General features: G+C 48.2%; 1 protein-coding gene across 1 annotated transcript in view; it reads right to left on the bottom strand.

Annotated features, from left to right (window-relative positions):
- The window catches only part of LOC126941690 (uncharacterized), a 41,085-nt gene extending 24,888 nt beyond the window's left edge, over window positions 1-16,197 (bottom strand). The window contains 13 exon segments of the mRNA XM_050768357.1: window positions 1,008-1,176; window positions 1,276-1,328; window positions 1,791-1,895; window positions 6,468-6,518; window positions 7,102-7,185; window positions 9,797-9,889; window positions 9,892-10,083; window positions 11,611-11,910; window positions 13,677-13,780; window positions 13,782-13,898; window positions 13,900-13,954; window positions 14,673-14,708; window positions 16,139-16,197. Of these exon segments, the coding sequence (XP_050624314.1) occupies window positions 1,008-1,176; window positions 1,276-1,328; window positions 1,791-1,895; window positions 6,468-6,518; window positions 7,102-7,185; window positions 9,797-9,889; window positions 9,892-10,083; window positions 11,611-11,910; window positions 13,677-13,780; window positions 13,782-13,898; window positions 13,900-13,954; window positions 14,673-14,708; window positions 16,139-16,172 (1,393 nt within the window). The 5' untranslated portion in view covers window positions 16,173-16,197.
- Between the last annotated feature and the right edge of the window lie 998 nt (window positions 16,198-17,195).

Here is a 17,195-nt window from a genome sequence, read left to right as displayed (position 1 = left end):
GTCCCTAGGTCTCTGACCTCACTTCCCCATCCCTAGCTATGTTTTTTTTCTTTGTACCATTTTATTCTCTCTGACCCTCCTTGGATTGGTTGACTTGATCTTCCTTTTTCTTTAATTCTGAGTCTCTCACTTTCTGTCTTGTTCAAAATTTTCTGCATATTTCTATTATCTATGTATCCGTTATCTATCTATCTATCTATCTATCTATCTATCTATCTATCTATCTATCATCTATTTAACTATTTGGTGTGTATCTACAAATTATTTATCTATCTATCATCTATATATATGTATCATCTCTCTATCAATTAACTATCTATGTATCCATCAATCAGCTATTATCTATATCTATGTATCCTCTCTCTCTCTCTCTGTTACCTGTCTGCCTCTCTATCTCTATGTATCATGTATCTATCTCTTTGTCTATTTATCATCATCATTAGTAATGATCAGTAATGATAACACCGGAAACTTTCGGCAAGAAAAGAGTCACATTACTGAAACCATGAGGGTAGACATGTTTATTTGAAGAAGAGGCAACTACATTTAAATTATTTTTAAAAATTTGTAAGTTTTACTGCTGACAGAAGGCTGAAAGATAGTCTGGGGGGAGGTGGAACAGCATGAGGGAAGGTGGAACAGCACGTGTCTAAGTGCCGTGTTAAGAGGGAGCCTCTCGTATGTTTGGAATTGTGAGTTCCTTGGTGTGACTGCAGCCTCCAGTAGGACTAGGAAGTAAGCCAGTAGATTGGAGAGGTGGGCAGGGGTCAAGTGAAGTGGAGAATTGTGGGCTAAGCAAAGGAGTGTGTTTTCTCTGCAGCAGGCAGTGGGGACCTTAGACATTTGTAAGCGAGAGAGAGGCACGTTCAGATTCGTGGTGTGAGGAAGAGCGATGCCCTAAGATGCAGACTCACACCTTCAGATTCCTGCTGCTGGTACATTGGAACTGGCGAGTTGGGTTTGAGACAGGGCTGTTGTCTCCCTGGAGGACCCCCTCAAGGCCTGACTGTGGTCAACTTTCGATCTGGGCTCAGCATCTGGAAGCTCTATGTACACGCTGGTATCTGTTGGGGGTCTCTTGGACCTCTGAGAAGGGCGAGTGATTTTTCCCTGTGTGAGAACGCAGTGATCCAACTGTGCGTATGTCACCTCCTGAGGGTCTTGTTCATCAGAGTCCTGGAGAGAGGGAAATGTTGAGTGAGGGAGGGGCTCACATTCTTCAGGACTATTAGGGAATAAGACTATATCCATGAGGCTGGACCGAGGAGGACCTACCTCCGGATTCACTGTTCTTTCCACTCCAGGCTCTTGGTCCATTACAGCAGCATCTGTAGGAGACAAAAGTCATCAAAACAGCTGAGAGGGCACGTCTGGGTCCTCATTTCATGTGCAGAGCCCAACACACAGGGGGAGGCCGTAGGTGCCTGAGGTCCCTCAGCTGCCAACAGCCAGACTCAGACATCCTGTCTCTCTTAGTTCAAGGACCCATCCCATAAATAGCTCTCAATTTCCATCCCATTAATTCTGTCTCCCACTTTCTGCCTGTCATGGAACCTTCTCCTGGATGTCAGTGGCTGCAGGGACATGAGGATACAGTTGAGAATCAGGCAATGGTCTGTGAGCTGAAGGCAGGGACAGGGTGTCTGGTGCTCTCTCTAGAAATCCCTGCCTCTGTGGCTCCTGCCTTGGGCCAGAGACCATCCTGCCAGTGAGAAACACACACCTGCGTGCTCCCATCCTGCTTCCCCACTTGGCCCTGAGGTCTGTGGCCTCTGCTTCATGAGACTTACCCTTTTTGTTGGAGCACCAGCGATGCAGGAGAAAGAAGAAGAGGATGGTGAAGAGGATCATGACCACTGAGGACACAATCAGAACATGCAGGTGTCTGGGGATACCTGGAGGAAGACGAGGCACCAACAAGAAGCTAATCATAGCAGTTCCTCTCTATGGATTGTCTCGCATTTCTTGATTGACAGGTAGCCATATACAACGTCTCTTTAGGACGTGTACCCACATGGTGGGAGACCCAGCTTTCTCCTGCTTTCTCAGTTATAGCTCTCATAGTAATCATAGAATGTGCTGAATATACAACTGCTTTAGTTTAGATGTTTGACCCCTTCAAACAGCACATTGAAATTTAACCGCCAATGTGGGAGGTTGGGGCTATTGGGACGTATTTGGGTCATGGAGGTGGATCCATCATGCATAGATTAATGCTGTCCCATACGACAGGGTTAGCAAGTTCTCCCTCTATTAGTTCCTGGAGAACTGGTTGTTAAACAGAGCTTGGAAACTCCATTGCACCCCTTCCCCTTGCTCCCTCCCTTGCTGTGTGATCTCTGTGGTCTCTACACACACAGACCCTTCTTCCCTTCTGCCAGAGTGGGAGCAGCCTGAGGTCATTACAAGAAATAGATGCTGGTGTCATGCTTCTAGTACAGCCTGCAGAACTGTGAGGCAAATAAATCGCTTATCTTTAGAAGTTACCCAAGCTCGGCCGGGCGCGGTGGCTCAAGCCTGTAATCCCAGCACTTTGGGAGGCCGAGACAGGCGGATCACGAGGTCAGGAGATCGAGACCATCCTGGCTAATATGGTGAAACCCCGTCTCTACTAAAAATACAAAAAACTAGCCGGGCGAGGTGGTGGGCGCCTGTAGTCCCAGCTACTCGGGAGGCTGAGGCAGGAGAATGGCGTGAACCCGGGAGGCGGAGCTTGCAGTGAGCTGAGATCCGGCCACTGCACTCCAGCCTGGACAACAAAGCGAGACTCCGTCTCAAAAAAAAAAAAAAAAAAAAAAAAAAAAAAAAAAAAAAAAAAAAGTTACCCAAGCTCAAGTGTTCTTTTATAGCAACAAAAATGGCCTAAGACATTAGCATCGTGAGATCAGGAGGAACGTCCCAGAACAGCTGGACTGTCTTCCTGTTCTTCCTAGGGGAGGACGTCATGCAGTGCTTTAGCTCAGTGCTTCCTGTGGCTCCAGGGTACAAAACCCAGGCTGGGCTGATTTTCGGGTTCCCCCAGATACACTGCATATGGGGTGATTCTATATGTCCTGAGCAGCTTTTCTGAGCCTTGGGGGACTGGCTCACCTAGAAATAAATGCTTCAGTTGTCACTTGCTGCTTTTGTGTTAGTAATGAACCTGCTTATGTCACGTATTCTCTGTGCGTTCTGTCTCCCTGGAGTGACGGTGAGGGATAGAAATTGGCATAGCCCCAGGTGCAGTACAGGAGGTGTTAAGAGTCTTCTCTGGGAAGACTGAACTGGGATTCATGCACAGTGAATGTGCTTTAGGATTTCTACATGCACAGCACTCCTGACTCAAACAACCTACATTCTCCAAGAAAAGGAAAGAAAAATGAAATCAAGATCAAAAACAAGAAGCAGAATTCTCTTACGTCAAACAGCCAGGAAATAGCGTTGAAGCCCGTTGGAAACGTGCTACTTTTGTGATCTTGGGAGTCATATTTTAGGTTGCTGTTCTACACGAAAGGCTGGGGGAAGGACAATGCCCTCCACCATCTATTGCTTCAATACAACCTGTCCTTCCGTGGATTAGTAGGAAAGGGGACCAGGAGCTAGTGCTGGTGCTGATCTCTGATTCCAAGATCTGAACTCACTGCAAGTAGTATTAGTGTTTACCTCCCCATGGTCTATCTGAATCTCCACAGGTGATTGGAAGTAGGGGTGAGGTGGGGGATTTGGGTGAGGGGGCCAGCATTTTGCAATGAGCAGAGCACTTTCTCTATTCCAGGACCTGTGCTGGTGGCTTCAGGGAGCTTTCATATTTTCTATATGATCTCACGCTCACAGAAAGCAAATGGGGAAGAGGTTTTAGGCTGATTGCCTAATAGATAAGATAAAGGATCAAAGAAGTAATTATAGATAAATAGAAAAATGATGATGGTAATCCAGGTGCCATTGTCATTCATGTGTGTTACATTGTATTTATGCATGTCTTATTTTTATTCTTTGAGACGGAGTCTCCTTGAGTCACCCAGGTTGGAGTGCAGTGATGTGATCTCGACTCACTGCAACCTCCACCTCCTGGGTTGAAGTCATTCTCCTGCTTCCTCCTCCAGAGTAGGAGCTGGGATTACAGGCATGCACCACCATGCTCAGCTAATATTTGTATTTTTATTAGAGATAGGGTTTCACCATGTTGGCCAGGCTGGTCTTGAACTTCTGACTTCATGGAATCCACCTGCCTTGGCCTCCTGCAGTGCTGGGTTAGAGGCATGAGCAACCGTTCACAGCCTTGTATATTATGTTGTAATTAGGTCCCTTCATTTCTACCACCCCTCATCTATCTGTCACTCCTCTGCCAGGTATTGATTTACATTCAGGAGGAATAAATCTCAGAAAGAATTTAATTAAGCAAGGATTAAACAACTAGGAAAATCAAACCCAGCGAGTCCTCCCTGCAAATGATTCTACTTCACAAACATATCTCATATCCATGTCCTCCATTCATTTAGTGTCTAAATCAGCACCACATTTCACCAGTGGGGCGGGAATTGCCTTTTCCACGGTCTCCTAGATTGCAGTTACGCACCTGGGCCTCCCTTATGTTCATGTCAGTCACTATTAATCATGTAGGGATTCCTAGTTACCCTGAGGTGAATCCAATGGCTGTGAGTATAAAACACACACTCCTTGTTCCTCCTTAGTTTCCTGTGTACCCAGTGTGCTCTCCTCTCTCTCCAGTGGTCTTGTAATTCTCCCAGCATTTCAGGCAGAGCCTCTTCCTTCCACATAAGATTGTTTTTACCTTTGTGCCTTCAAGGCTGACAGCTGTGTGTGGAAAATCCTTCCACCAGTCTTTCAGGGATTCAATCCTTTTTTTTTCATTAATGTCACAAATATCTGATTAGTGAGACCTTCTCTGTCACCCAAAATTATACACTCAGCATTATCTATTATTTATTTTAAATTCCGGCTGGGCACAGTGGCTCACACCTGTAATCCCAGTACTTTGGGAGCCTGAGACGGTCAGATCACTTGAGGCTGGGAGTTTCAGATAAGCTTGGCCAACATGGTGAAACATCCTCTCTACAAAACATATACAAAAAGAATTAGCCGGGCGTGGTAGTGGTTGCCTGTAATCCCAGCTACTCAAGAGGCTGAGGCAGGAGAATCACTTGAATCCAGGAGGCACAGGTTGCAGTGAGCTGAGATCGTGCCACTGCACTGTAGCCTGGAAGACAGAGGGAGACTCCGTCTCGATAAACAAACGAACAAGCACGTAGATTTCTTGCACAGATGCTTCCCAATGGATCATTCATTTATTGGTCCACTTGTGCATTCTGCCCTCCCATTTAACCATCTGCAATATCAGTGTCCCAAGAGCAGAGGCCAAATGCATCTTGTTTCCTGTTTGTGGAAGGCAGGAGAACGCTGTCCCACTCCAAAATGTCCCTGTCCTAGCCTCCATAGCTTGTGAATACGTTATTTTACACGGAAAGGAGGAATGACGATTGCAGACAGAATTACGGTTGCTAATCAGCTGAACTTAAGACAAGGGTATCCTGGATGATTTCAGGGAGATTATGATGGATTTTCATCTTGGTGAACCCAATACAATCCCCAAGTTTTCCAAAGATGAAGAAGAAGGGAGAGCAGCATTCAGAGAAAGAAGTGTGGTAAGGAAGAAGGGTCTGAGTAATGCCATGTGAGATGTGACCAGTCTTTGTGGGTTTTGAGGAAGGAGGAAGGGCACCAGGAGCCAAGGAATGTGGGAGCCTTTAGAAGCTGGGACAAGTGAGAAGCAAATTCTTGCCTGGAACCTTCAGAAGGAAGGCATCCTTGCTGTCACCCGATTTTAGCCCAGTGAGATGCATTTCATCCTTTGAGCTACAGCACTGTAAGATAATTAAAAAACCGTTTTGTTTTCACCCACGAATCTTGTGGAAATTTGTTATGGCAACAGTAGGAAAGGATTCCAACTGCACAGCCTGAGCATGGGGCCATGGCTGAATGAGTCAGTGAGTCAAAGTGTGCGTGCATGAGCTCTGTTCTCTGTTACTCAAGGCTCTTTCTCTGCTGAGTCAGCCAGGGTTGCTTCATGACCAACAGGAGCTCATTCCTTGGCAAGTGGAACTTCTCTAAAAACCCTCGCCCTCATCAGATGTTCCCTTCCCTTCCTTCTGTCAAGCCCCCAGGAATTTATCCTCCAGTTAGGAATGCAGGGAGAACAAGCACTGCATTTTTCCTGAGAAGGATGTCAGATTGGCAGTCATTTTTCTAGCTTGTAGGAGGTCTCATCTCCATAAAATTAGAGATTAAGAGATTTCACTGAGCCCTGTGTTGGGCCCAGATCCCTTTCACTGTTGGAGTATCTGGAGTTCAGAGATGGTGGAAGACAGGCGCACAATGTCAGAGCTGCAAGATGCTGAGTCAACGCCTGAATCCAAGGCTTCCATCTCCCCAGGTTTCCAAAAGCAGATATAAGAGGGTTCTGTACTCACCAGTTTTGGAACTTGGTTCAGTGGGTGAAGGCCAACCATTTGAAGGGTTCCCTAGAACACAAGAAAGGAGAGAGGTGAGGAAATGAGGCTGCCTGTCCTCTACTCAATGGAAATATTTGAGGTCGGTTCATGGCCAACACTCTGTTATTTAATATTGGGCCCTGGGAATCCTGGGATCCTTTTCTCCATAATGTTTATATGTGATGCCCACTGTCTTGAGAGTTCAAGGTATAAAAAGAAAACAGGAGCGTCACTCTACCTGGTCTAAAAATATGTTACAGAGCTGTAGTAAGCAAAACAGCATGGCATTGGCATAAAGAAAGGCACATAGAACAACGGAGCAGAATTAAGAACACAGATATAATCCATGCATTTACATCCAATGGTTTGTTTTTTTTTTTCTCTTTTGAGATGGAATCTCGCTCTGTCACCCAGGCTGGAGTGCAGAGGTGCAATCTTGGTTCACTGCAACCTCAGCCTCCTGGGTTCAATCAATTCTTTTGCCTCAAACTCCTGAGTAGTGGTATTACAGGCGCTGACCACCATGCTCAGCTAATTTTTGTATTCTTAGTACAGACGATGTTTCACCATGTTGGCCAGGCTGATCTTGAACTCCTGGCCTCAGGTGATCCACCTGCCTCGGCCAAAGTGCTGGAATTGCAGGTGTGAACCACCATGCCCAGCCCATCCGATGGACTTTGACAAAGGTGCCAAGAACTTACAATCAGGAAAGGACAGACTTTTTAGTAAACCATGCAGGGAAAACTGGATATCTACATGCAGAGGAATGAAACTGCACCTCTACCTCTCACCATACACAAAAATCAAATGAAAATGGATTAAAGATGTGAGTCTAAGGCTGAACCTATGAAACACGTAGAAGAAAGTCTTGGGGAAATGCTCCAGGACATTTGTCTAAGGAAAGACATTTTGTTTAAAACCTTAAAAACACAAGTAATTAAAGCAAAAAATAGACCATTGGGATTACATCAAACTAAGCAGCTTCTGCACCGCTAAACATTAACCAACAAAGTGAAGAGACAACCCACAGATTGGGAGCAAATATGTGCAAACTATGCATCTGAGACGGGATTAATAACTAGACATAAGCTTAAACAACTTAATAAAACAAATGATTTAATTAAAAAGGAGCAAAAGACCTGAAATTTCCCCGCATATGAAAAAGTGCTCAGTATCACATCATTAGAAAAATGCAAATTAAAATCAAAGTGAGTTGTCATCTCACCCCATTAAAATGGCTTTTAGGCTGGGCGTGGTGGCTCAAATCTATCATCCTAGCACTTTGAGAGCCTGAGGTGGGCGAATCACCTGAGATCGGGAGTTTGAGACCAGCCTGACCCACGTGGAGAAACACTGTTTCTACTAAAAATGTAAAAATTAGCTGCGCGTGGTGGCGCATTCCTGTAGTCCCAGCTATTCGAGAGGCTGAGGCAGGACAATCACTTGAACCCGGGAGGTGGAGGTTGTGGTGAGCTGAGATCGCGCCACTGCACTCCAGCCTGGGTGACAAGAGCAAAACTCCCTCTCAAAATACATAAAATAAAATAAAATAAAATAAAATAAAATAAAATAAAATGGCTTTTAGCTGCAAGACAGGCAAAACAAATGCTGGCAAGGTGGTAGAGAAAGGAGAACCCTGGTACCCTGTTGGTAGGAATGTAAATTAGTACAGCCATTACGGAGAAAAGTATGGAAGTCCTTTAAATAACTAAAAAGAGATTGGGCACAGTGGCTCCCACCTGTAATCCCAGCACTCTGCGAGACTGAGGCAGGCGCCTCACTTGAGGTCTTGAGTTTGAAAGCATCCTGGCCAACATGGGGAAACCCCATCTGTACTAAAAAGTACAAAAAGTAGCCAGGCATGGTGGCATGCACCTGTAATCCCAGCTACTAGGGAGGCTGAGGCAGGAAAATCGTTTGAACCCAGGAGATGGAGGTTGCAATGAGGCAAGATCACATCACTTGAACTCCAGCCTGGGCACAGAGGGAAACTGTCTCAAAAACCAAAACCAAAACAACAAACGAAAAACTAAAAAGAGAACTTTCATAGTATCTAGCAATTTCACTACTGGGTTTATATCCAAAGGAAAGGAAATCAGTATATCGAAGTAATATCTGCGCTCGTATGATTGGTCCAGCACTGTTCACAGTAGCCAGGACATGGAGACAACCTACCTGCCCATCAGTGGGTGAACGGATAGAGAGAATGTAGTACATACACACAGTGGAGACTACTCATCCATAGAGACAGTAACACCCTGACATTTGCAGCCACATGGATGGAACTGGAGGTCATTACAAAGATTCCCATTTCTCACCCATAGGCGGGAGATAAAAGGTGATCTCATGAAGGTAGAGAGTAGAATGGTGGCTACCAGAGGCCCGGAAGAAAAGGGAGGAGGGTTAAAAATATACATATATATGCACACACATATATATACACATATACACACACACATATATATATACACATATACACACACACATATATACACATATATGTATACACACACACACACATAAATATATAAATGTATTTATGACCACTTGACTTTACACTTAAAAATGGTAAAGGTGGCTGGGCGTGGTGGCTCACACCTGTAATCCCAGCACTTTGGGAGGCCGAGGCGGGCGGATCACGTGGTCAGGAGTTCGAGACCAACCCGACCAATATGGTGAAACCCTGTCTCTACTAAAAATACAAAAAGTAGCCTGGCCTGGTGGTGCACGCCTGTAGTAGCGGCTACTCAGGTGGCTGAGGCAGGAGAATTGCTTGAACCCAGGAGGCGGAGGTTGCAGTGAGCCAAGATTGTGCCACTGTACTCCAGCATAGGGGACAGAGGTAGACTCCGCCTCAAAAAAAAAATTGTTAAAAGTGGTAAACTATATAGGTGTATTTAACCTCAATAAATAATTTTTCAAACAAAGAGGAAACAGTTCTAGGGTTTGCTGGTGATGACATCTCTCTGTGGGTGAGAGGCCAGGGTGGGCTTCTGGTGAATGAGTAAGATTGAGGGGCCGAGGGAACCTCTGATCTCCCCAAACCGAGCCCAGTCTCCCTCCTCTGGGTCTGTCCTGACCGCTTTCTCCATCTGCCTGGGTGCCTGGAGCCCTGACCGCGGACAACCACGCAGGCCACGCAGGAGGGTTTGGAGGTGCCCTCTCTGCCATGCTGTGCCCTGATTCCCCCCTCACACCCAGGCTTCGTCTCTCTGCATCTGTCCATGCTTCTTTCCATCATCAGCAGGAAGCTCCTCAACTATGGCTCTAGGATCGTAAGACATGGGACAGGCATGGGCTTTCCTCAGCTGTGACAGAAACGGGCAGTGGGTCACTCGGGTCTGACCACTCGAAGGGTGGGGCACGGAAAGAACCGAAGCATCTGTAGGTCCCTCCATGGGTCCCAGAGGGAAGTCGGCCTGGAACGTTCCATGGACACTGGGCACTGCAGGGAGCCTAAGTTCATGGGTCTCCCCCTCCCTGGATAGATGGTACATGTCAAAGGAGCGCCAGGAGCTGCAGGACAAGGTCACGTTCTCTCCTGCCTGAACCGTGGGGCCCGGCTGGGCTGAGAGAGAAGGTTTCTCATATAGACCTGGAAGGAGAAGAGGCAGTTTCCTCAGGGAGGTTCTTCCCTGTCCCAGCTCCCCTCACATCTGAGCTGAGAGCTCCCTGCCCTGCTCTATGACCTAATGCTCTCTGTCACCCTCACCCCGTCTCTCTTCATGTCTGTTTCCTCCTTCCACCTTCTCTGTCTCTCTAGGTCTCTGACCTCACTTCCCCAGCCCGAGGTGCGTTTTCCCTTTTTGTATTGTTTTCTTCTCTCTGATCCTCCTTGGATTGTTGACTTGATGTTACTTTTTATTAATTCTAAGTTTCTCACTTTGTGTCCTGTTCATAACTTTCTGCATATTTCTATATGTTATCTATTGATCTATTCAGTGTCTATCTATAAATTATCTGTCATGTATATCTATGTATCATCTATTTATCTCTCTATCAATTGTCTATCTATCCGTCAATCATCTATTATCTATATCTATGTATCATCTCTCTCTGTCTCTGATTTCTCTCTCTGTTTGCCTCTCTATCTCTCTCCATGTATCATCTATTTATTTATCTTCATCATCGTCATCTCTATGTATCATCTATTAATCAATGAAACAAGCAATCATCATTTATGTATCTATAACCTATCTATTATCTGTCACCTAACTATTTATCATCTCTCTATATCTATCTATCTATCTATCATCTGTTTTTCTCTGCCTCTTGGTCTCTCTAGTTCTCTTTGGAATCTCTGTAATTCATCCGCACATCTCCCTTTCTCTGTCCTTGGGCCTCTCCCTCAGGACTCTAATTTTGGAGCTTTTCTCTGCTCCCTTCCATCATTCTCTCCACTTATCTGCCCTCTTTTCTCTTTATGTGTCTGTGAGTCTCTCAATCCCCTTCTTCTGGTTCATTCTCTGTGTGTTTATACCTTTGCTTTTGATGCCCCTGATTTCTCTCTATGTCTCTCAGCAATCCTATCATATGTGGGATTATTTGGAATATGAGCCTCAGAATCCAGTGTGGGGACCCCAAGTTCACAAGGCACACAGGGGTTGGTGTTCTGGGGCCACGATATCCTGGGACGATGACTCTCCCCTGCACACAAGGCAGAGGTGTCAGAATCAACACGGCATCTGTAGGTGCCACAAGGCCTGAGGCCACAGGGGCCAACTCAGGTCAGAAATGTGGGTGTCTTTCGGTTCTCCTGGTAGAGAACACTTTGTGGAGGTAAAACAGAAATGAAACTTCTAACCTGTGCCAGGTCTCTGAACAAAGTCAACATGGAAGGACGCCTCTCTCTGGGACATGTCTGTCTGTCTGAGTGTCCCCTTTAACTCTTTCTCTCTTTTCTACCTCCCTGTATGGCCCCTGTGTCTGTCCTCTGTTATGACACCTGGTCTGTGCTTGTGTCTCCTGTTTCTCTGTCTCTGTTGGTACAGACCTCCCCAAGTGAGTCTCTCTCCATAAGAATCTCACACTCATCTTCCTCATGACCACCTGGGGCTTCCAAGTCCAGGATCATTCACTCTGTGTCCCAGTGACAATGAGAAGAGTGTCCGGTCACTCTCACCTGTGATCACGATCTCCAGGGGGTCACTGGGAGCTGACAACACATAGGGGGAGTGAGTGACAGAACCGTAGCATTGGTAGGTCCCTGCCAGGGCAGGTGTCACTGGACTGATGGAGACATTGGCCTTGGAGCCCCCATCATGGAGCTCTCCGATGAGATGCAAGGGCTCCTCAAACTTCCCCACTCGGTGCAGAAGGAAGTGCTCAAACTTGATATCTGACCAGCACTGCAGGATGACCGTCTCTCCTGATTTCACCAGGGGACCTGGGAGGGCCAGGAGGGAAGGTTTTCTGTGGACTCCTAGGAAGAGAATTTGTGAGTTTAGAAGGCGTCTCTCTTTCTTTTTTCTTTTCTTTTTTTTTTTTTTGAGACGGAGTCTCGCTCTGTCCCCCAGGCTGGAGTGCAGTGACCGGATCTTAGCTCACTGCAAGCTCCGCCTCCCAGGTTCACGCCATTCTCCTGCCTCAGCCTCCCGAGTAGCTGGGACTACAGACGCCCGCCACCTCGCCCGGCTAGTTTTTTGTATTTTTTAGTAGAGACGGGGTTTCACCGGATTAGCCAGGATGGTCTCGATCTCCTGACCTCGTGATCCACCTGGCCTCGCAAAGTGCTGGGATTACAGGCTTGAGCCACCGCGCCCGGCCGCATCTCTCTTTTTCATCTCATCCACGGGATCCGGAATGAGTGAGGCTTCCCCTCCCTGGTGTCTGTCTCTCTCCTTCCTCTCTGTGTCTCCGTGTTCTTTTCTGTGCCCTTAACTCCTGGTGCAGGTCCTTCCATCTGTCTCCCTCCCTCTTCTCTGTCTCTCTGTCTCTAGTAGCCCCTGATTCCCTTCCCACTGGGCTCAGCCTCATGTCTTGGGCTGTTGTATCTGTTTCCCACTAATCTCTTTCCTGCTGTCTATGTGGGGGTGGAAGAGGAAACAGGACAGGCTGCATGTCCAGGCTCTTAGCAGCCTGGTTCAATCTCTTTCGGACACATTGGAGTCCTTGGCAGGACGTATGAACTGATCAGTAAGGCAGGCACCAGTGTCCACACTCCCTGTTCCTGGTGGTGACTGGGAGCCGCTTTTGCCATCCCTGTGCCTTCTCCATGGTGCCAGCTTCCATAGGGTGGTTCCTGGTGCTGGCTCGAGGACTATCAACCCCTCCCTATGTGGATCGAACGTGGTGATGGCGTCAGCGTCCTGCCCTTGCTGATCTCGGGGTTGCCAACCTTCTCCTTGTTTGGCTTGTTTAATTAATTAATTAATTTTGGAGACAGAGTCTCACTCCTTCGCCCAGGCTGGAGTGAAGAGGTGTGGTCTCAGCTTACTGTAACCTCTGCCTCCTGGGTTTAAGCGATTCTCCTGCCTCAGCCTCCCGAGTCGCTAAGATTACATGTGCCTGCGACCACGCCTGGCTATCCTTGGGCCGTTTCTTAACTTGTCCATGACCTGGATTCCAGTGTTGGTTTCCTGTTGCCGCTGTAGAAAATTATCAGAAGCATGGCAGCAGGAGAAACACACTGACCCCTCCACTTCTGGAGACAGAAATTGGACCCTGTTTTTCCTGGGCTAAAATCAAGGCATCTGCAGGGCTGCGTTCCCTCTGGAGACTTGGGAGAATCAGTTCCTTGACTTTTCCAGACTCTATAGGTCACCTGCATTGGTGGCCCATGGGCTTCCTACACCTTCAAAGCGGATGGAGTCTCCCACGATGCTGCTCTAATCCCCACTCCCCTCATCCTTCTCCTCTCGTGTGGTCCCTTGTGATTACACTGAGCCCAGCGGGACAGTCCAGGCCGTCTCCCCATCTCAAGGTCAACTCATCAACAACCAGAGCTCCGTCTTCCCCTTCAGTCCCCTGCCCTATAGCAGAAATAGTCACAGGCTCCAGGGATTAGAATGTAGCCATCATTGGGGACAGTTATTCTTCCCATCACAGCACCGATTTCCATGTATTCAATCCCCCTTTACCCCAAATAAAGTCAGGGCCTGAGTGACCAAATCCTGACGGACACCCCCAGCAGAAGCTCTGGGATTCGGGAGGTGGGACAAGGAGAAGCCCAGACAGGAGCCCTCTGACCTGTGACCATGATCGCCAGGGGGTTGCTGGGAGCCGACCACCCATTGGGGCAGTGCGGGTGTGAACCCCCACATCTGTAGGTCCCTGCATGTGTGGGATCAAAGTGCCATGAGGAAGCTGTTCCAGAATATTCTGTTGTAGGGCTCAGGGACAGGCACCCCGTCTTCCTTGTACGGACTGAATCTGTTAAACCCAAGATAAGAGTGACACCAAAGAGTCACGTCCTGGAGACATCATAGCACTGAGCCAGGCCGACAGCAAGGGCTTGTCCTGACCACCTTGGGGAGAAGGAGGCCCCGCCTTAGAGAGGAGGACCGCCCCACCCTCCGTGTGCTCAGAAGATTCTCCTCGCTTTCCACGTTTCTATGGCTCCTACCTCACCTGGGTGCCCAGGGCTAAAGGAAGGACCCATCCCGCAAAGACATGGTGTCTCCTTGCAACAAAGTGTTAGCTGAGAACTTTGAGCAAGTGCTGAGTAAGCGACTCCTAGATTTTAATACTGCAAGATTACTCACATAAAACGACACAAGGTAGACATGGGGTGGAGGGCATGTCCTTTGTGAATGGAATATCAGCCGATGCCTGAACGAAAATAAACAGCTGAGCCCCCATCAGCGGATTTGGAATGTCAGGGCCATGGCTGTGGTTTCCCCACCTCTTCTGGTAGAATGACAGCAGCCACACTGCAGCCCTGACCGTCATGGAAACACTGGAGGGTGTGAGTTACACCTTTGTCCTCAGAGGACCTGCTGTTCCTAGCACTTCCCCCCTCCACACCCCAGCTTTGAGCACCCCAGTCTCACCCTGGTCCCCACAGAACTTGACTCTGCCAAGGGAAAGACAGGCTGGGGAGGGCGAGGTCAGAACTGTGGGTTGAGTATCCGAGCGCCCCCTCTTCCTAATTGATGAGAGACTCCTGGACAGGACTTCCCTCCTGTTTCAGGAAAATCCTCTCAGGTGGGGAGATGACACCCTAACGTTTGGGGAAGGACTCACCCGTGTGTGGACAGGCCCTCTGGACCAAGAAGAACCCTGGAAAGAAAGATCATGATGGACGATCCATCTGCAGGAAAACTAGGCCTCCCTTGCTGCCCCCACTGGGCTGTGAGTCTTGGCAGGCAGGCTTTTCCTGGGCTGAAGGTAAACTCACACTCACTGCCTACCTGCCCCCGCAAAAGGGCTCTCAGCTGTGCAGAGACCCAGCCTCCAGGCCCAGATCTCCACTCCAGGCCCATATCTCCACTCCAGGCCCAGATCTCCACTCCAGGCCCATATCTCCACTCCAGGCCCAGATCTCCACCCCAGGCCCAGATCTCCACTCCAGGCCCGTAACTCCACCTCTAGACCCATATCTCCACTCCAGGCCCATATCTCCACTCCAGGCCCATATCTCCACCCCAGGCCCAGATCTCCACTCCAGGCCCAGATCTCCACTCCAGGCCCAGATCTCCACTCCAGGCCCATATCTCCACTCTAGGCCCATATTTCCATCCCAGGCCCATATCTCCACTCCAGGCCCATATCTCCACCCCAGGCCCAGATCTCCACTCCAGGCCCATATCTCCACTCTAGGCCCATATTTCCACCCCAGGCCCATATCTCCACCCCAGGCCCATATCTCCACCCCAGGCCCATATCTCCACTCCAGGCCCGTAACTCCACCTCTAGACCCATATCTCCACTCCTGGCCCAGGTCTCCACTCTTGGCCCAGATCTCCATGCCAGACCTGTATCTCCACTGGCCCATATCTCCACTCCAAGCTCATATCTCCACTCCAGTCCCATATCTCCACTCCAGGCCCATATCTCCACTCCAGGCCCATATCTCCACTCCAGGCTCATATCTCCACTCCAGGCTCATATCTCCACTTCAGGCCCATATCTCCACTCTAGGCTCATATCTCCACTCCAGTCCCATATTTCATTCCAGGCCCATATCTCCACTCCAGGCCCATATCTCCACTCCAGGCTCATATCTCCACCCCAGGCCCATATCTCCACTCCAGGCTCATATTTCCACTCCAGGCTCATATCTCCACTCCTGGCCCATATCTCCACTCCAGGCCCAAATCTCCACTCCTGGCCCATATCTCCACTCCAGGCCCATATCTCCACTCCAGGCTTATATCTCCACTTCAGGCCCATATCGCCACTCCAGGCCCATCATTCCACCTCCAGGCCCGTATATCCACTCCAGGCCAAGATCTCCACTCCAGGACCATATCCCCACTCCAGGCCCAGATCTCCACTCCAGGCCGAGATCTCCTCTCCAGGCCCACATCTCCACTTCAGGCCCATAACTCCATCTCTAGACCCATATCTCCACCTCTAGGCCCAGATCTCCACTCCAGGCCCGTAACGCCACCTCTAGACCCATATCTCTACCTCTAGGCCCATATCTCCACCTCCGGGCCCAGATCTCCACCCAGTGCTTCCTCCGTCGATTCCCTTCCAGGACTCACCAACACACGCCACGCTAACGACCATGAGCGACATGGTGCTGCCGGTTCAGACAGGCGGCTGCTCCCCAGCTCAGCTCAGCAGTGCACAGGATGTTATCTGGCGCCCTGCCCATGCAGTTGACGTGCTGACCACATCATGGGAGGGTGACGTACGCAGGCTCTTCCTACCTTGCATGATGCCCAGCAAGCCTCCAGCCAAGAGCAGAAAATGGCTTCCTGGAAATTATTGTGACTACAATTGCCACCTTGCTTCATTCACTATGACCAGCTCAAAACACATCTCAGATCCAATCTTTCGAACACAAGATGATGGAATTCTGGGTTACATTAAAGACTTTTGATGTATTTTTGTTGTTTTTATCTGAAATTCAAACTCTTCTTCATGTGTAATGTGCAAAATATCTAACAGATACTATTAACATTATCAGAGTAATTGTGACAAAAAGTCAGTCTAATTTTCCTTCTTGAATTTCTAGTACTAAACCAGAAGGAGTGAAAATGATTTAAATTCCCAGTGAAGGATTATGCAGTTATTTATGCTCTTAGAATCCTACTTTATTAGCAAAAAACACAACATGTAAATTCTGGATTTTGTCGTTTTATCTAGAATTTGTCTCATGACCCAAGATTCCAGATTCCAAACTCATGGTTTGCTCTCTCTCTGTCTCTCTCCTTCCCTGGTTCGCTCTCTCTCTGTCTCTCTCCCTCCCTCATTTTAAATTTTACAGGAATATCCAGTAACAATACGATAGAAAATCAAGCTTCCCCCAGCACTTTGGGAGGCAGAGGTGGGTGGATCACTTGAGGTCGGCAGTTCAAGACCAGACTGGCCAACATGGTGCAACCCTGTCTCTGCTAAAAATACAAAAGTTAGTGGGGCTTGATGGTGGGCACCTGTACTCCCAGCTACTCAAGCGGCCTAGGCATGAGAATTGCTTGAACCTGGGAGGCGGAGGTTGCAGTGAGCTGAGCTTGTGCCACGGAAATCTAGCTTGGGTGACAGAGGAAGAGTCTGTCGCAAGGAAAAAAAAAAAATAGCAAACTAAATAACCTCTAA

Source organism: Macaca thibetana, chromosome 19, assembly GCF_024542745.1.
Source record: "Macaca thibetana thibetana isolate TM-01 chromosome 19, ASM2454274v1, whole genome shotgun sequence".
Classification (NCBI taxonomy): Eukaryota; Metazoa; Chordata; class Mammalia; order Primates; family Cercopithecidae; genus Macaca; species Macaca thibetana.
Note: the sequence above shows the minus strand (reverse complement) of the source record. Positions and strands in the feature narration are given on the sequence as shown.